Below are 20,277 nucleotides of genomic sequence, written 5' to 3' on the forward strand. Positions count from 1 at the left end.
GTGGTTCTCAAACTTATTTGATCACACCTCCCTTCTTTGTGTCTGCATTAATTTCTCCGCCCCCCCCCCCAGCCATACAAGTATATATACCAGAGGTGGGCAAACTTTTTGGCCCGAGGGCCACATCGAGGTTGCGAAACTATATGGAACCCCCAACCCATCCAATCCCCCCTGCTCCTTGTCCTCTGACTGCCCCCTCCCGGACTCCCCCCTGCCCCTAACCACCCCCCTGGGACCCCACCCCTATCCAACCCCCCTGCTCCCTATCCCCTGACTGCCCCGCCCCCTATCCACACCCCCACCCCCTGACAGGCCCCCCGGGACTCCCACACCTATCCAACCCCCCCCCGTCCCCTGACCCCTGCCAGAACCTCCGCCGCATCCAACCACCCCCTGCTCCCTGTCCCCTGACCGCCCCCTCCAGGGACCCCCGCCCCTAACCACCTCCCAGGAGCCCCCCTATCCAACCCTCCCCATTCCCCATCCCCTGACTACCCCAACCCCTATCCACACCCCCGCCCCCTGACAGGCCCCCCGGGACTCCCACGCCTATCCAACCGCCCCCTCCTCCCTGTCCCCTGACTGCCCCCTGGGACTGCCTGCCCCTTACCCAATGCCCCCGCTCCCTGCCCCCTTACCACGCTGCTCAGAGCAGCAGGAGCTCGCAGCCCCACCGCCCGGTAGGAGTGGCGGGCCAGAGCTCCTGCATGTGTCCCATTTTTGCATTTTGAAAAGCTGGGAAAGGCAAAACCTCAAACAACAAAAGAGGGAGGAAGTATGGGGGTGGGAGTACATCAGAGTGCGGAGGGGAAGTGGCTCGAGCTAAGTTCACGGAGGGGCAGGAAGACAGTCCTGGCTTTCCTCCTCACCTGCCCACTGGCTAGCAGAGCGGCCAGCTGGGACGGGCACGTGCCTCTTTAAAGGCAGTGGGAGTGGGGAAGCTGCCTGGTGCACTGATTGCTCTGGGAGGCCTTGTTCCTTCTTGGAGCACAATGGTTTCTGGAACTCCCCTGGGGCAGCGCAGTTCTGCAGAGCCCCCAGCATGGGCCAGCGCTTCACAGGCACAATCAAAGCCTAGGCGCAGAGTTGCCGACGCGTCTCATGATTGCCGGCAGGCTTCTTAAAACCCAAGCTCCTTGGAGGGATGTGATTGCAGGACTTTGTTTATTACTCTGTGTTTGCACGTCAGCCTAGTACCCCTCGGCACTACCCTAAGAAACATCATCACCCTGACCATGAGCATAATAATTCTTAAGTGCAAATATCAGCTTTACTTTTTAAATAAACATGTACGTTTCTAGCCCTCACAATTGCACAGAAAACTTGAAAACAAGAACCCGAGAGGCTCAAAAACCAGAAGACAAAGACCCCAACACTTTTTTAAAAAAAAATCTCACTATGTTTAAGTTAATTCCATGATTTTCTGGAGCATCAGGATCTGACTCTCCCCCCCCCCCAAATATGCAGAACAAATATACTTTCACTCCATGCATCTGAAGAAGTGAGTTTTTTTACCCACGAAAGCTTAGGCCCAAATAAATCTGTTAGTCTTTAAGGTGCCACCAGACTCCTTGTTGTGTTTGTGGATACAGACTAACAGGGCTACCCCCGATGCAGAACAAAAACATGGCCCAATTAGTAACTCTGGGCTCGATTGCTCTGGAGAGCTGTAATTAGGTATTCGACTAAGCGGGTCTGACAAATGGGTACTATTTTGTGCAAAGCCTGCAGAGGGTGTGGTGTGTGAAACTGGCAGGAGGGAGAGCTCAGACAGTGGCAGATCTGGGGTGTGGTCAGGCGTGGGACAAGAGCAGAGGCTGGGATTAGCAGGGCTCTGCTCCCCTCTGTGGCTTGTCCTAACAGGCACACAGTGAGTATCAGTGAGGCTCTTCCTGTCTTCATTGCGTGTGACATCACCAAATTGAAGACAATTAGAAAGAGCCTTGGTGTTTAAGCCCCCAGGCTGCCTGGCCAGTAATAGATGCAGCCCTGCTGTCAGCTGAGGAAGGCCCAAATGCGGGATGTGGTGTGCGACAAAGACCCAACAGGAGGGACATGCAGGAAACTCCCAGTGTTGTGGGATTTCTTCCTACAGAGCTAATAACTCTCTCACCTCAGTGCTGGGGTTTTGTGTTTCTGATGTGAATTGTTCTCGGCAGGGAAAATGAGGGGTACTAGATTTTTGGGGAGTGTAGTGAGTTTTGGCGGTGAGATGAGTGCTGCCCCTTGAAACAAGGGCTGTGGGAGGGATGAACGCGATGGTTGAGAACGATATAAAGCAAACAAACCTGTTTTAAGATCTCTCCTCTCATGGGTTGTTATCTGGCTTTGGTTATATTAGTTTGTTCAGAATCAAGTGGCACTAACTTTATTTTGTTATTTAATCCAGAGGGAGGCAGCATGTCCTAGTGCTTAGAGCAGGGGACGGTGGGTCAAGACTCCTCGGTCCTATTCCTCACTCTGCCAACTCTCACTGATGTCCCAGGATCAAGCCCTCACTGATTCCTTTTAAGTGACAGAAGCAGGGACAATTCACACGGTGCAGTTCTGCAAACAAGGCTGTGGTTTTGCTCCCTTGCTGTCACTGTTCAGATGGGCTGCACAATCCACCCCTCTGACTTATGGGCTGTCTCATGCCAATGCATTTTAAGAGAGAAAGAGAGGATAGTTTTGGAGGGTGGAGTGGATGGCTCTAGGGGACTGGGAATGATGGGACTGGCACTTCACTTCTAGTTTCCCGGCTTGAACCTGTTGACTGGAAGCTGTTACCATCTGCTGGCTGTTTGGTGGTCTCAACACGGTTCCCCAGTATCCACATCACAAAGTATTCAACAGGGCATGCCCAATGACATCCCACGTGAGGGAACAGGGAGGCAGGGACATTGTAGCAGGGGAACTAGGACAGTATTTTTTTTTTGTATAATGACCGTGCTGAGATGAGGATAGGGTGACCAGATGTCCCGATTTTATAGGGACAGTCCCAATATTTGGTGCTTTTTCCTATATAGGCTTCTATTACCCCCCACCCACTGTCCCGATTTTTCACACTTGCTATCTGGTCACCCTAGATGAGGATAAAAGCCCCATCCATTGAATCTAATGGGAGAGCATAAGCTTAAACCAGAGTGTTCCTGCTTGTCAGCTTGAGAAACACAGGCCAGGCTCAGCCCACTGCAGACTTTCCTGTTGCAGCTGGAGTTTGAGTGGGGAAAGGGAAATGATCGGAGTGTTTCTATAACCCTTCCCATAGGGGTGAGGAGCATGATCACGGAAGATGAGAGGACCAGGGACAATGGCCTGTTTATGTGCAAGCACATTTCCCTAAGCAGTCACTGATTTTATGCACCTCAGCTCTAGGGTACCCTGTGTGAGACCCCCAGCAGCGTCCATTGAATTCAGCCAGAGATGCCAGAAGGCCCGTCTGTGAAGAGGTTCCAGTTGCTGACTGCTCCTTTTGTGGGGCAGGTAGTGGCCAAGGTGGGAGGAAGCAGCAGGCAGAGAAACCTGAAGGATCTGAAAGCAATGAGGCTCCAGGACTCTCAGGTGAGCTATGCTAAAAGGTAGCTTTGTCTGGAGATGTCAGCCCTGCCTCACAAACCTCCCCTTCCCTGCCCTAACTGCAGTGCTGGTGCTGCAAAGGTGCAGGGTGTTGGCATATGGGAAAACCTATAGTAACATCCGAGTAGCCTCTTGGGCTCAGTGTGGAACATGTCCCTAGTTTGCAGCTCTAAACAGGTGCTGTACAGACAGACTTAGGCACTACCCACATGGCTACAGGACTAACGTGAAGGCACCTTCAGCTGTGAACAGTGGCCACTCTATATCGAGAAGGTTGAGCTGAGGGTCAGAATTGCAGAAAGGGAGGGACGTGGGGGAACTAGGGTACGCACCGGGAAAATACCCGGATTGCTTTGCTTTTTGACTGTTCAGAACCCAGAATAAATTAACTTCCTAGTGGAATTTAAGTCAACAGGGCTTCACTGTCAAGGGCCAAAGCATCATTGAATGCCATGCAGAGGCCCACCAAATAATCACAGACTCATAGACTTTAAGGCCAGAAGGGACCATCGTGATCATCTAGTCTGACCTCCTGCACATCACAGACCACAGAACCTCACCCACCCACTCCTGTAATAGACCCCTAACCGAGTTACTGAAGTTCTCAAATCTTGGTTTAAAGACTTCAAGTTATGGAAAATCTAGTTTAAACCTGCAAGTAACCCATGCCCCATGCTGCAGAGGAAGGCAAACCTCCTCGCATCCCTTGTGCCTGCCAATCTGACCCAGGGGAAAATTTCTTTCATGATCCCAAATATGGCGATCAGCTGGACCCTGAGTATTTTGGCAAGACCCAAACACCTGGGAAAGAATTCTCTGTTGCAACTCAGAGCCCTCCCCATGCAGTGTCCCATCACTGGCCGTTGGGGATATTTGCTACTAGCAGTCACCGATTGGCTACATGCCATGGTAGGCAACCTCATCGACTGATGTGTGTTGTGACAACCTGACCCGTGACATCTGCTTGCAGATGTGGTCGCCCCATCTCAAAAAAGATATACTGGAATTGGAAAAGGTTCAGAAAAGGGCAACAAAAATGATTAGGGGTATAGAACGGCTTCCGTCTGAGGAGAGAGTAATAAGACAGGGACTTTTCAGCTTGGAAAAGAGGCGACTAAAGGGGGATATGATAGAGGTCTATAAAATCATGACTGGTGTGGAGAAAGTAAATAAGGAAGTGTTATTTACTCCTTCTCATAACACAAGAACAAGGGGCCACCAAATGAAATTAATAGGTAGCAGGTTTAAAACAAACACAAGAAAGTATTTTTTCACGCAACGCACTGTCAACCTCTGGAACTCCTTGCCAGAGGGTGTTGTGAAGGCTAGATAACAGGGTTCAAAAGGGAGCTAGATAAATTTATGGAAGATAGGTCCATGAATGGCTATTAGCCAGGATCGGCAGGAATGGTGTCCCTAGCCTCTGTTTGCCAGAAGCTGGGATTGGGTGATAGGGCATGGATCACCTGATGATAACTTGTCTGTTCATTCCCTTTGGGGCACCTGCCATTGGCCACTGTCAGAGGACAGGATACTGGGCTTGATGGACCTTTGGTCTGACCCAGTATGGCCGTTCTTATGTGATGGGCACACTCTGAAGTTGTTGGCTCTGTGATACTGTCTCCATTCTCTCTCCTACCCCCAGTTGCTGAGATGGGAAGTGTCACTCTTTCCTTCTACTTCCCTCCTTGCTGATGCTGAAAGGGAAAGGGGAGCAGGGGGACTTCTAGTGGCTCACAGAATTTTTTTCTCCCTTGTATCTTCCCCAAGCCCCAGAGGTGTGGGGTGGAAATGCAACTCCTGACTCCCTCCCCAGTGAGTGTGTTCAGCTCTGCCTGGTATGTATCCGGCAGCAGGGGGTTGCTCCTGTGATCTGTGCTCCACCCGAACCGGAGGCCAAGCGAGCTCACATGGATCAGGCCTGCAAGAGCTACATTCAGAGTACGTCTGCATTGCCCAAAAAACCCACCTGCCACAGTGAGCCTGGGTTGACTGACGTGGGCTCGCACAACTGGGCTAAAAGTAGGGTGACCAGACGTCCCGATTTTATCGGGACTGTCCCGATATTTGCTTCTTTGTCCCGCGTCCCGACCAATGTTTGGTCGGGACACTGGACAAACAAGAAATTTTGCCCTCTGCTCTGGCGCTCGCGCCCTCCCACCCCGGCTCCGCCCCCTCCTTCCCCCATTGGCTCCCTCCCCAAACCTCGCCCTGGCCCCGTCTCTTCCCCAACCACGCAGCATTTCTCCTCCCTCCCAGGCTTGCAGTTGCATGGCAGCGCAAGCCTGGAGGGAGGGGGTGGCGGTGGTGCCTGGATCCTGGAGCTGGTGAGTCAGCTCCGGCACCCGGGCACCGGGCGGGCAAAGGGGAGCTGGCAAGGGAGGGAGACGGGGGGGGCTCAGCTCTGAGCCCCCCGCCGCGCCAGAGGGCTCCTGCCCAGGCCGCTGCACACCGGGGCCGGGAGCGCAGCCTGGAGGCTGCTCCAGCCCTTCAGCCCACGGGGCAGCGCGGTGGGTCCGGACGGGGGCAGCGCGGAGCGGGCAGGGGCCGGGTGGTGCACGTCCAGCGGCTCCTTCCTGGCGGGAGGGAGACTAGGCACGGGGGACTAGAGCTGAGCCCCTGCCCGCTCCGCGCTGCCCCCGCCGGGACCCACCGTGCGCCGCATATGCCCGTGGCGGGCCAGGGGGCGGGAGGCTCTGCGAAGAGGGCAGCGCGCGCGGCCGGGGCCTGCTAATGCCCCCGGCCCCTTTGAAACTCCTTTTTTTTTTTTTTTTGCTCCGCGCCCCCCCTCTTTCCCCCCCCCCCCTTGCGTCCCGATATTTTATAGTGTTGATCCGGTCACCCTAGCTAAAAGTAGCAGTGTAGCTGATCCCGTTCAGACTGCAGCCCAGGCTCTGAAACCTGGCGGAGGGGGTGGGTTTTAGAACCCAGGCGCTGCCCAAGCGGGAATGGCTACACTGCTATAGTTAGCCCCATAGCACGAGCCCTGCGAGACCGAGGCAGTTGACGTGGGCTCTGACACGTCTTTTCGTTGGCGGTGTAGACATACCCATAGGTTCCTATACCTGACAAGCAGCTTGAAAGCCGCAAGCTGAGCACCGGTGCATTAAACAGGGATGAGATTTCGGTGCAATATTTAACTACGCTCACTATGTCCCTGTCAGGGCCGGGCCATGGGCAGCTGGATGAGCCCTGGTCAGCTGCTAAGTTGCAATCAGGAGACAAGTAGCAGGGTCAGGAGTGAGCCGGGTCAGAATGCCAAGAAGTCAGGGTTGGGCACCAAGCTGCAGACAGAGTCTAGCAGGGTCAGTCGAGCCAGGTCGGGATACCAGGAAGTCGGGGTCAGGCGCCAGGTTACAGACAGCAGTCAAATAGCAAAGTCAAGGTCAAACCAGAAGCCAGACTCCAGGGTCTTTCGCAGGCAAGCTGGTGGGCAGTGTTGTTGTCCAGGCAGCTCGACATGCTAACTTCCTGGTTTAAATACTGGTATTGGCCAATCAGTGGGCAGTGAGGGCCCACCACTCGGGCTTTGCTGGGCGATACTTCCTGCCAAGCCTAGCGTCACAGTGTTCTCCAGTGGGAACCTAGCCTGTGGCAACGTTGACACATCAGAGGCCCAGAACCACCCCTCTGGTCCCATGTTCTATCTGTACAGGTTCTTACAGTCCCAGATCTTCCATGGGAGACCCTGAAGCAGGATTAGAAACCAGGCATGCTGGGCAAAATCACTGAAGTCTGCTGCCCATTCTGGCAATCTCCCTGGAACTGTAACAAATATGTATAGGTGCATATGAGCCTTTGTTGGCTTGGCTGGATATTCCTTCCGTCAGCCGAGGATGGCTCCTCTCCTCAGCTCAGACTAGCAATTGCTGTAGCCAGTTCAGTGTTAACGAAGTCCCTGAACCGATCCCCACCCCCTTTATATCCTCTTACAAACGATTAAGGAACACACAAACCTTCAGAGATTCTCCTGCTTACATTTATAAGCTCCTCTAAGTTCAGGATTTGACCTAAAGAAATTGTCACACATTTAAATTTATGCTGCCATGACTGTAGACCAAAGTCCACAATGAATATGCACATTACTTCCAGCATGGCTTTGGGATAGGGGATAGGGATCCTATCCCATCCTGGCCAGGTCCCTTAGTAACCAAAAATAACTTCCACCTGGCAGCTGTTTGGTGGTTTAGGAGCACGTGAGATTAGTTTGGCCTCAGCCCATTTTGCAGTAAATAAGGATAAGGGGAACAGAGAGGAGACCTTTCCTCACAGCCAAGTGGAAGAGGGGAACTGCTGGAGAACCATTAGGTCATCAGAGTCTGATGTCATTCGTTGTTATGTCAACACAACCCCACAACTCACAGGCCCAGACTTTCAGCTGTCCCCAATGGTGCTCTGCCCCAAGCCCCCACCCCACCCCTTCCCGCAAGGCCCCACGCTCGCTCTGCCCCCTCCCCCGAGCGCACCCTGCCCTCGCTCCGCCTCTCCCCACCCCCGCTCCTCCCCGCCAGTGCCTCCCACCTGTCATTGAACAGCCGATCGGTGGTGGTAGGGAGGCGCGGAGGGGCAGGAGCTGATTGGCGGGGCCCACTGAACAGCTGATCAGTGGGTTCCTAATGTGTGCCGAGCACCCCCTATTTTTCTCCCACGGATGCTCCAGTCCCGGAGGCAACGTCACTGCTTCCATTGTGGCTGTACTGGGCTTCCTAGGGTAGCTGTTCCAAGCTGAAGGGCCTCTTCAGCTTCTAAACGATCTCTCTACCTGTCATGCACTTCTTGCACATAGGAGACTGCAGGGCTGCTCTTAGCAAGTCAGGCTTCCGTGTCCGATCTAGACTGACTACAGAGCTTACTTCTCAGAGAGAGACACACCAGAGGTGCTCACTATAAAATCCTTTAATGCTCTGCCAGGTATGGCCCAGGTTAGCATAAATAAGGCATGTTACATACAGCACCACCTAGTGGCTGATCAGTATAATACAGTTTGGTATTCATTACACTACCTGCGGGGTATGCACTGATGCCCATAGCTGCCCTACTGACGCTTTAGTTAGACTGGCAAAGAGAACAACACTTCTTGGGATGCGGGTCCCTGCTCTAATGTTGCTAGCTCATATCTCCCAGAGAGTCCTTCAGTTCCCTCATGTTAACTGAATGCCCTTCACTTTGAACCTCGCCTTTAGGCGCTGAGGGTTACTTACCTTAAATTGTTCATTGTTTGCAAATGCATACGTCCTCAAACACTTCCCTTGACTTTTATTTTTTAGGCCTCTGGAAAGAATTTATTCCTGGCATTCGGTGCCGCTCTGGAAGCATGGACCATGGGTGGAAGCCCATCTCCAGGTCCTGTGGAAGAAGAGCCAACCCTCCAAGGAGAGGCTGACCGCGGGGCATGCTCCCTTACCCTTGCTCAGGAAGGACAGGAGGATGAGGTCTCTCAGCTAAGCCCCAAAGAATACAGTGTGCCGAGAAAGCAGGAAACGGAATGTTCACTGCCTGATGCCGCAGATGCAGCAGGAGACACTTGGAAATGGCTGCGCTTCCATTTTGGTTTGTTTGGCAGCATCCGGGCGAATGAGTTCTCGAGAGCTAATAAGGCGAACAAAAGAGGGGACTGGAAGGATCCCGTGCCCAGGTATTGACTGAATCCTCTGTCAATGGCAAACACCGTTCTCTTTTTTCTCTCCTTGCCCGCCTCCCACCCCCAATGCCCAGTTTCTAAAGAGGCAAAAGAGGCTTTGTTATTGCTTGCTTGTTTAATGTCTCAACGTGACAGTCCTGGGCATTGCATGTGTTGGTTCCTGCAGAATGTGCCTATGAAACTGGCAGGTTTCTCAAGCTAAGAAGAAACAATAAGACAAGCGATGCTTAACCATAAATAGGGATGTAATCTCCCTGGGGTAAACAACATTAGAAGATCTGCCCCCGGAGATGCTGACTAAATCCACATGACTGCAAATCAGGAAAGACAAGGTTCCTTTTCCCAGTCAACCCACCCCCGCGCCTCTCCTCCTCTGCAACACTCTATTTTTTTTTTCTGGTCACTACAGTATATTGTCCCATCTGGCTCTGAATGACTGAATGCAGTGTTGTGTCTGCTGCAAAATGAATGGAGACCTAAAATTAGTTGAGTCTCAGCACACAAATCCCAAGACTACAGTTAATGGAACTTTCGGTAATTTCTAATCAAGTTTATTGGTTGCCACATAGAGGGGTTTTGGTTTTTTGGTGGCATACAATCAAAATTTGATTAGGATGGTCCCTCCCCTTATTGGAACGAAGTGGATCTGATGTTGCTCTTTGTTGGGTGGGAAAGTAAATCTGTTTGTTAGAAAATCTTTTACCGAGAGGAAAAGTTAAGGTTTCCCCTTTACACAGGAAGATAGCAATGGCCAGACAGGATCAGAGCTGGGGACCAATATTGGGTCGCCAACAGGGTCAGTGCCAGATGGTGCAACAGAATAACCTGCCCCAGGGGAATTTTTCCTCCTAACCCCCAGTAATTAGAGGTTGAGGTCACCCCTAAAGCACTTTAGGGGAGATCACACAACTGCTCGTAAGAAGCAATCGGTTGCTCTTTTACCTCATTCATCTCCCCCTTCCATTTGTCCGGCACAAACCTCTTCTCTGATGTGTCTTATTATTAGCGGTAGTAGTATTTGTTTTGCGGTAGCCCCTAGGAACCCTAGTCATGGACCAGGACCCCACGGTGCTAGGTGCTGTACAAACACAGACCAAAAGATGGTCCCTGGCCCAAAGAGCTTCTAGTCTAAGTATAAGACAAGAGACGACAAATGGATACAGCCAGACAGATGGGGGAGCACAAGGAAGCTATGAGACAATGGGCAGGTCTACACTACAGCGCCCCGGCGGGTCCATTTTGTGGGTCTAGTAAAGACCCCCCAAATCGACTGCAGATTGCTCTCCAGTCTACCCCCAATGAGAAGAGTAAGGTAAGTTGACAGGAGATTTTCTCCCGTCGACCCCCCGCAGTGTAGACCCCGCGGTAACTCGACCTAAGGTACGTCGACTCCAGCTACATTATTCACATAGCTGGAGTTGCGTAGCATAGGTCGATTTACCGCGGTAGTGTAGACATAACCAATATCATTATCTTACCTCAGTCTTAACTCCCAGTGCACAGCCCTGCCTGCAGCTCCTGCCTTGTAAAACAGCCCATGTGTATCTGCAGCTCATCACCTCTCCATGTATTTTCAAATATCATTTGAAAGGCTTCCCCCCCTTGACTGCCTCTTCACTTTCCTCCCCTATGCTGTTGCCAACTTGTTGTGAGATTTGGTGTTGTTTCTGAAAGCCCCAGCTCCTGGAGTCATGTTATTGTGTGAGACTCTCCAAGCTTTCATTGGGGAAAAAAAGTTTCTAGCCTTCCCAGTGGCAGAGGAAAACTTGAAAACGGGAGCCCTAAACCCTCAAAACTCAAAAGGCAAATTAAAAAGAACGTAACATTTATTATTATTTTTAAATCTCATGATTTTTAAGCCAATCTCATGATTTTTAGAAGGCTGGGCTCATGATTTTTGAACATCCAGGGCTGGCAATTCTGAAAAAACACTGTGAAATAAGCCCCAAACTTTGAGCCCAGGGGCATGTAAGGTGTCTGGAGTAGTAGATATAGGAAAACACAGCAGTGCTCACAAGGGGGTTCAGTCCTGCCAAGTGTTGAGTGCCCTCAACTCCCATTGATTTCAGAGGCTTGGGTACAAAGGCTGAGCAGTTGACACCGCTAGCAAATATATAGGGGTTTCCCCTCCTCTTCCACCATTTCTCCACCCGGTTCCCACTATTTTCCTTGGTCGCCAACTTTTTCTTGATCCCCTTCCTCCCATCTCTACATGCGCATTCGGCTAGACTGGAACATGATTGTTCTGGTCATGTTTCTGGATTGACACTGCAAAACCAGGATATTCTCACTCTAATTTCCATCCTGTTTATTGTAGGTTGGTTCTGCACTTTGACCGCGGGGGCTTCCTCGTCTTTTACAACTGCCGGATCCACTGGTGCACCTCTCCCGCTGTGGAACCTGCTTCTGACATCCTGTCTCCCAAGTTCCATCGGGGGCAGGCCTTGGCAGCCCTTCGCCAGCCGACGTCCATCTGCTACACTCTTCTGGACCAGAGATATTTCTCCGGTCTGGGTATGTTCCACCAGAGAGGGGAATACCCTCCAGAAATAGTGATATTTTGGGCCAGTTAGAGATGGGTCTCAGATTTATTAGCTGCAAACCCCGCATGTTAAATGTCAGCATAGAGACATGACTTCTTCTTGATATCCCCTGATATCTCAGCTCTTTATGAAAACAAACCTGTTAGGACTCAATTCTCATGAGTGCCAACTTCAATGGGAGCTGTGATTGCTCAGCGCATCTGGAAATCAGGCTCTTAAGTTTCATAATCCCCCTGAGAGGTAGATGAGTATTATCCTCTGTACAGACAGAGAACCAGAGGCACAGCGAGGTTACCTGACTTCCCCAAGGCCACAGAGGGAGTTGGAATCATAGGCACAAAGAGAGGTCAATAGCTTCTTCCTCCTAGACAAGCACTCAGACCACTAGACCGTGCCTTCTATTCATGTGATTGGTTCTCACTGTCTCACTATTGCACCTGTGTTTACGAACCTCTCTTCTCGCCCCATGATCCAGGGAACATCATTAAGAACGAGATCTTATATTTGGCAAGGATCCACCCATTATCGCAAGGCTCGCTCTTGGCTCTCTCAGATCTTGAATCCTTGCTGGATCATGCCGTTCAGTTCAGCACAGACTGGCTACATAAGAAGCTGGCTGGAAAAGGATTACACTATCAGATCTACCTGAAAGAAAAATGTCCTCTTGGGCATGAGGTGATGCAGGGAACTTTTGGACCCCGAGATGGGTTTAAGAGGCTTAGCTGGTGGTGTCCTCAGTGCCAGCCTCTAGTACCTCCTGAAGGGAATGACCCAAATCGCTTACACGCTGAGTGAACAAATATGCCAGCCTTAATGTGGATTATGAACACACTCTCCTTTCTTGCAGAACGTTGCCTTCTGGTCTTTTTGTGACAGGCTATCAGTTGTACTGAGCAGAAATCACTTATCCTGGAAGGCAAAATGTGGAGAGAAAATAGAGCTTCGTTAAAAAGGGAGGGGATGTTTTTGTGACCCTCCCTAGTCATTATTGAGCTATGAAGAGAAATAAGGCAAACAGTAGTAGGTGTCAATCTCCCCCAGAAGTTAGGAATTGTAGCCACTGAAATACTTGGCACCTTCAGATTTGCTCATGTAAAAAGTTGAATATGTTCAATTTTTCTTCTGCCAGCGAAGCAGTATAAATAACTTCTGTGTGATTGTCTTTTGTTTGACTGTTTTGCAAACCTTCTGCCAAACCAATTGGCTGGGAAGAGTGAGTAATGGGAAGTAGAACTTTTCTCCCCTAAGCCAGCGATTCACATGCAGCCGGCTTGATGGTGATTAAGCATTCTTATGACCCTAACAGGTTGGCACCATGTGTTCACATCCCAAAACCATTGGCACCCTTCTTGGCACTCTCAGCCGAGAGCCCAGGGCTAGAAGTGGTCCTTCCAGCTCAGGGCAGAGTGGGGAAAGCTTTTACTACAACTGCCTGTGCTAGCTTCTGACGCGGAGCTCTTGCAATTCAATGAGAAACTCTTTTCTTCCAACACCAGCCTGCGCTGTTGTAGAAAGAAATCATGCTCTTGATCAGCTTTAAGATGTTACAATCAACTCATTTGCATTGTGGCTTAGATCCGTGCTAGATATGTGCTCACCAGGTGCTGACGCTGCTGCGTCAACTATTTTTAAGAGGATGTGTCTATTCCCAAAGACTTTGATTCTGGAGAAATAATTATAAGAAATAATCCCGATTTCCTAACAGGTAGGGAAGACACTCCCTAAACTTGCAAACTGCATCACCTGCTGGCCTTCCTGAGGCAAAAGCTTGAATGAACAGAAGAGGCTACATTCCACCCTGGTGTAACTTGACTTCAATGGGGTAACACCAGGGGTGATCTTGGCCCATGGTCTTTATGCTTTGCAACTAGACATTAATAAACTTGGGCTGGGTCAGACCAATAGGGTGGAGAGAGTGTCAGAGTCAAAGGCCTCCACTGGGAACAGACGCTCCAGCCATTCCAAATTTGCTGACTGGAAGTGCTGTGGCAGTGTACAGGGGAAAAGGCTCTCTTTCACTTAAACTCTGATCCAAAGCCCTGGGAATCCATTGGGTTTTGGATCAGGCCTTAGCTAGACCCTAAACGTATACAGCTGTATGAACCAAATGCAACAACTCAAATTGCATTGGGAAGTGACGGGGAAGCCAGTGCAGTGTGGCGCACTTAATGTGCCTCCTCCATCTGCCCTACCAAGCCGGCTCATTGAACTCTGCACCTGCTACGGCAGGGGTTCTCAAACTGGGGGTCGGGACCCCTCAGGGGGTCGTTAGGTTATTACATGGGGGGGTCGCGAGCTGTCAGCCTCCACCCCAAACCCCATTTTGTTTCCAGCATTTATAATGGTGTTAAATCTATAAAAAAATGTTTTTAATTTATAAGGGGGTTGCACTCAGAGGGTTGCTATGTGAAAGGGGTCACCAGTAAAAAAGTTTGAGAGCCACTGTGCTACAGCTTCTGACTGTTCTTCTGAGATAGCTCCTTGTAGGACCCGTTGCAGCAATGCAGCCTGGAGGTCAAAAGAACCTGAATAGCTGTGGCTTGATCTGCATCTGAGAAATGTGGTCCCAGGGGTCATGCTGTCCCACAGATGGAGAAAAGCACAACTGGCCACTGGAATCAGCAGGGACTCCTGGAACAAAGGAGGCTCCAAAAGTGACACACACTGTTCTATTAATAATTCATATTTAGTACAGAGCAGAAACACTGGTAAGAGGCAATGATGCATTACAAATTCAAATCTTCATGATTTAAAGTGCAAACCAGCCTGACACCTCCAGCCAGACGTTGCGACTAGCAGCCAGTCACTTGTCCCTTTAGGCCGACGCAGGTGAAAACCAAATCAAAAGGGTGCTTGAAATGCTGGGCTTAGAAAGAAGCAATGGAGAAATACCTCTGGGGCAGAGGTGGTGAGGTCAGATGATCTATTTCAGGTAGTTGTATGGGCCCCCATTGCCCTTGTAGGGACACTAGCCATTGTCCAGAGACCATGCGGTTGACCCATGGGGTTGCAGCAAGTTGCTGACCTGACGAGGGGAGAGGGCAGTTGGACCAGCAGCGGGATCAGGACCAGCGCGGGGTCTCGGCAGGATGCAGCGCAGGGAGGGGGCTCTCCAGGGCACACACAAGGTGATGGGTGACAAAGTAGGACAGGCTGGTGGTGCCAGGCACAGGGACCATCACAGCTGGCAGCAGCTGGGCTGCTGAGGGCTGGTTCTGGGGAATCAAAGCAGTTTGTCCACAGGTGCTGGAACTAGGGGTGTCTGGCAAGGGATGGGGACGGGGCTATGTCGGGCAGGGGCAGGACACGCTGCCCCTGGGGTGGGTTTTGCTCGGGCTGTTAGAGGCCCCCTCCCCGCAAGGCCGCCACACGGCAGCCTCCCTGTCTCCGAAATGAGCCGCGGCCCCTTTAAGAAACCCGGCGCCTGTTCCTCGCCTGCTCCCCTCGCGAGGGATGGGTGGGCGGTACCTTCCCCTCTCAGCCAATCAGAGGAATTCGACATCCGTCACACCAGCCCCGGAGCCGGATTATTGGCCAGCGTCCTTCTGGTGCGAGAAGGGGGCGACCAATGAGCGGCCCGTCCACTCACGGAGCCACGAGCGCCGCACGCTGATAGGCCGGTGTCAGCGGGGGTGGGCGGGGTCGCGTCTTTCCTCTCCGCGCCGCGGAAGATGCCCCGGCAGGGGAGCCGCCGAGGGGCAGGTTGCTGGGTAGAGCGGGTGGGGGGAGCTACTCAGTGCACGGGACTCCCAGCCCCGGTGCGCGCGGCTGCCCATGGAGCGGGTGGGGAAGTGGCTGGGCCGCCCCCGGGAGATCTACAACCTGCTGCGGTTTAAGATGGGCGGCGGCGCGGCGGTGATGCCCCCGCTGGACCAGGTGAGCGGAGCGGGCTGGGCCGGGCCGGGGGTGCTGGCCCCGGGGCGTCTCGTCTCTCTGCTGACCCGAGAAATCCACGGGTTCTGGTCCGGGTAGTTCCGCCCAGCGCATCTCCCCAGCCCCTCTCTGCGTAATACGGGCCCCGTGGGACGTGACCCACTCACTTCCCAGCTCCCTGCCGCGCCACCTAATAACCCACCTGGGCCTCGATCTTATAATCGTCTCCCTGCAAGCAGAACCGTGCACCTGCCTAGTGCCCCACTGAAATCAGTGGGGCCCTCTGTGGGTACAGGGTGCTGCCCATAGGGCTCGGGCTCATGATACGCCTGGGGCTGTAACCCAAGCGTTTAAAATCCAATCCTGCGCATGATTATCTAACCTCTGGTTAACCTCAAATCGGGATTAATTGAAGATCAGTCGTGTTCCTTGGAAAGCAGGCTGTTCGGTGCATTTATCCCAAGCACTGATCTTCTGCAAGGCATTTTGGAATATCAGAATTGTGCTGCCTCTGGCACACACAAATGGGCACATACACAGTGTCTCATTGATGTCAATAGCCACCTATTCCTTTTGCGGGAGGGGGACCTTAGTATGTCAGTCAAATAGAGAGAAACAGGCACTGTTTCATAGTTAACCCCCCTTCTGCCCAAAATTGATTTTTATAGCATGCCCCCTCCCATATTCTGAAAGCTTGGTCCTGTTTCCTTTTTTATTTCTATAGTAGTACAAAAGATGGGAAAGACCAGCGTTCAACAGTTCTTCACTATCCCTGTAATTCTCTTTCTCAGATAGGATGATCTCTGTTCAGTGCTCTTGGAGGAAAAACACAAACACCAAGGCACCTGCCAATGTGCCTGTAGGAAGATCAGGTCAATCTTGTTGACACATACATCAGTCCTAAATAAATCACCAATTGTGCTCATGTCCGAGACCTCTCTCGTTTTTCACATATGTGAACATGCTATTGGCTCGTTGTAGGGTTGGTCATAAATTCTGGATTATTGTACTGAAGTATTTTCTTTAGGATAAGAGGGAGACATAGAATTTACTAGGAATTTGCTAATAATTATAATCGCTTGGCATGTGTGGGGTGGCAAGGTAGCTTTCCCAACATTGACAGTGTTCCTTTAACCCATTGAGCCCTATAGAAGTTTGGTGTATCCATCTAGGTCTGTTGTGGTGTACCAAAGGCTATCTCCCATCAGCTCTGAGGCCTCAGTGAGTAGGGCTTGATGTTTTTTCTTGGCCAGTAAAAGTCTATAGCATATTATCAACTAAATGGAATGGACCTTGACACCTGACTGTTGGCCAAGACAAGGCTCTGAACTGAAGCCTGCGGCACACAGTCTTCATTAAGGCCAGAGTGTAGGACTCAGGATCAATGAAAGAAAATGGTTGGAGAGACGTGAGGTTCATCAATTCATCTTTCAGTCAGTAGTTTCACATAAGCCATGAGTAACTGTCAGAGGGTAACAGCTACTGAAGTCCAATCCTGCTCCTATTAAAATCGGTGGCAAAACTCCATTGACTTCAGTGGGAACAGGGTTAGGTCCTTAAAAACAACAAGGAGTCCGGTGGCACTTTAAAGACTAACAGATTTATTTGGGCATAAGCTTTCGTGGGTAAAAAACCCACTTCTTCAGATGCAAGGTTAGGTCCTTGGTCACTACTGACCAGAATTGAACCCTGGTCCTAAAGAATACAGAATTCAGTGCTGTATTAATCCCATAGTCCGTTACTCTTGAAACTAGTTTTACTTAAGATCCTGATACTGCACGTCACCCTGTATGGATGCAGGCATCTGCCTGGGCAGAGTCACTTGCAGAACCAGTGGAGCTTAAGACATTGATTGTGGAAACTTCACTCATTGGTGTGGGTGTGATCAGTGTGGGTCAATGGGGCTGGATGCAGGTAGATCTCTGTGCCTGTGGCCAGCTGTGCTGACTTCAGTGGGGTTCCATCTATGCTGATCGGCTAACAGGATCTAGACCTTATTTTGTGTTCCCAAATTGGTGACTGTTAGCAGTTACTCTTCAGAAGGGTGGTAGGATCATAAATGCTCATTTTAATTGACCAATTATCTTCACATTTATACTACTTCCTATGAGAAATTAATTTGAGGTGAGTCCTTCACCTTGGGGAAGATATCTTAAACGTTCCCACTCTTTCCAAACAAGTCTCAAGTCTTCATCCAGTTAAAATCTAGGGGAGATAATGCCGAGATAACATAGTGAATGGTCTGTCTAAATTATGTGGGGACACAGATAATTCAGTATATAAAGGCCTGCATTTGGTCTGAAAACTTTTGTATTGTAAAATTCTTTACTGGTTAAGTAAAATATATTAAACTGGCACCATTATCCTAAAACATCATGAATCTGTCTGAAAATTTTTTACTATTACTATTTGTATTGCCATGGAGCTGGGCTTCATTGTGCTAGGCAGTGTACAGACACAAGACAAAACACTGGTCCCTACTTGCAATATCAGTAATTTTACCTACTTTTGTTATAAATGATAGAGTACAGTAACAGATTAAAGAGGAAAAATATTATTTTGTTTTTTGTTCCCCCCTCTTAAGTGTTGTCCTATGCAAAGAGTAAAACTCTGTGTAGTCAGTTTCAGCATTTCCCCTTAGCAGGTGGCCTTCCAAAGATTAGGGTACTGAAAAATGTGGGGAAAGGAATGAAAATGTGAAACTATAAATGAGCAGACCCCAGGAAAGTCTAGTACTTGAAATTAACTTTAACTTAAAAAAAATCAGCTAGATTTCAAGGTGACTGCATTCCTTTGTTAGCTATTTATGCTTATATTTCATGAAGCCTTTAACTGCAGTAGAGCACAGAGAAGGTGCTTTTGCATTTAACATCTGTGTTGAGGCTGCCGGATATTATGAAGGAACGTGGGGAGCTAGTTTATAGGATTAACAGAGGAGCCGCTGGAAACCGGTTTTTGTTTAAATGCTGAGGGTGGTGGGAGTGTCAGCAAGTACCTAGGGCAGTCTGGCTGTTAGTGCCTGAGCCCTTGTCTCTTAAGGGGAGTTCTCCCCAGTGTTGTGGGGGGCCCGGGGCTCTCCAGGGCACACAGGGTTAACGAGAAGGAGGGTGGCTCCCAGCTGAGGAGAGAGGGGGGGCAGGGGGCGGTTCTCCTCTGGTAAATACGGAAGAGGTGCGCTAGGGCGCGCCGGAGTGTGGCTTGGTTTCTGCAGGGCACTCGGAACTAACGGGGGGCGGGGAAGTCTCGGTCTCCCCGGGGCGCGCGGGGTTAATAGGCGGGGGGTGGTGTGTGTCTCGGTCTCCCCGGAGTTAACGGGGGGGGGGAATCTCGGTCTCCCCGGGGCGCGCGGGGTTAATAGGCGGGGGGGGGGGGTCTCGGTCTCCCCGGAGTTAACGGGGGGGGGGAATCTCGGTCTCCCCGGGGCGCGCGGGGTTAATAGGCGGGGGGGGGTCTCGGTCTCCCCGGTGTTAACGGGGGGGGGAATCTCGGTCTCCCCGGGGCGCGCGGGGTTAACGGGGGGGAGGAGTCTCGGTGTCCCCGGGACGCGCGGGGTTAATAGGCGGGGGGGGGTCTCGGTCTCCCCGGGGCGCGCGGGGTTAATAGGCGAGGGGGGGGTCGGTCTCCCCGGAGTTAACGGGGGGGGAGTCTCGGTCTCCCCGGGGCGCGCGGGGTTAATAGGCGGGGGAGGTCTCGGTCTCCCCGGGGCGCGCGGGGTTAATAGGGGGGGGTCTCGGTATCCCCGGAGTTAACGGGGGGGGGGGAGGGGAATCTCGGTCTCCCCGGGACGCGTGGGGTTAACGGGGGGGGGAGGAGTCTCGGTGTCCCCGGGACGCGCGGGGTTAATAGGCGGGGGGGGGGGTCTCGCTCTCCCCGGAGTTAACGGGAGGGGAGGGGGGAGTCTCGGGCTCTCCGGGGCGCGCGGGGTTAACGGGGGGGGGGAGGAGTCTCGGTGTCCCCGGGACGCGCGGGGTTAATAGGCGGGGGGGGGGGTCTCGCTCTCCCCGGGGTTAACGGGGGGCGGGGAAGTCTCGCTCTCCCCGGGACGCGCGGGGTTAACGGGGCGGTTCCCCCACCCGGGGGCGGAGCGGAGGGCGCGGCTCCCGGACCGGCCGTGGGTGTGTCGGCCGCAGCCTGCGTGGCCTAGCGAGCCCCGCGCTCCTGGTTCTGCTTGGCCCCGTCCCGGCCGCGGGCTCCGGCTGGGCAGCGGCCCGGCCCCATGGCCGCCAGCACCAAGGCCGTGGCCCTCTTCAAGCGGACCCTGGCGCTGTCTCCCCCGCGGTGCCCCGGCGGCGGCCAGCGCTGTTCGTCCTCGCCGCTGCCCCTGCCGGGGGGCCGGCGCCGCGGGGGCAGCCGCCTCCTGCACCAGGGCTCCCCGCCGGGGGCCTGCCCGGCCTCGCCCCGCTTCCAGCAGCCCGTGTCCCCTCTGCTCTGCCCGCAGGACGCGCTCAGCGACGGCCTCCAGATCTGCTACCGGTACCTGAACCAGACCAGCCGGAGCTTCGCCGCCGTCATCCAGGCCCTGGACGGGGAGCTGCGGTGAGTGCCCGCCGGGACGGGGGGCTGTGGGCTCGCAGGGGTTAATTAGCCCGTGTCCCTGCAGCAGGAGCCCGTCACAGACTGGCCGGGATAGGAGAGGGTTAACTGGGCAACCTCGTGCAGGAG

The 20,277-nt window shown here is 52.4% G+C and overlaps 2 protein-coding genes across 3 annotated transcripts in view; both read left to right on the forward strand.

Annotated features, from left to right (window-relative positions):
• The first annotated feature begins 3,405 nt into the window (after positions 1 to 3,405).
• NEIL2 (nei like DNA glycosylase 2) lies at positions 3,406 to 12,537 on the forward strand. The gene is made up of 4 exons (XM_065400676.1): positions 3,406 to 3,543; positions 8,826 to 9,193; positions 11,517 to 11,713; positions 12,218 to 12,537. Exons 1-4 carry the CDS (start codon positions 3,406 to 3,408, stop codon positions 12,535 to 12,537), a joined length of 1,023 nt encoding a protein of 340 aa, XP_065256748.1.
• A 2,935-nt stretch (positions 12,538 to 15,472) lies between these two features.
• The window catches only part of LOC135876112 (squalene synthase-like), a 28,077-nt gene continuing 23,272 nt past the window's right edge, over positions 15,473 to 20,277 (forward strand). Inside the window, exons 1-2 of one of the 2 annotated variants that reach the window (XM_065401292.1) lie at positions 15,473 to 15,618; positions 20,054 to 20,151. In XM_065401292.1, the coding sequence (XP_065257364.1) occupies positions 15,517 to 15,618; positions 20,054 to 20,151 (200 nt within the window). In that variant the 5' untranslated portion in view covers positions 15,473 to 15,516. Of the gene's footprint in view, positions 15,619 to 19,831; positions 20,152 to 20,277 lie in introns of those variants that run through there. The other variant, XM_065401291.1, reaches the window with a different exon arrangement.

This window comes from Emys orbicularis, chromosome 3 (genome assembly GCF_028017835.1).
Source record: "Emys orbicularis isolate rEmyOrb1 chromosome 3, rEmyOrb1.hap1, whole genome shotgun sequence".
NCBI lineage: Eukaryota > Metazoa > Chordata > Testudines > Emydidae > Emys > Emys orbicularis.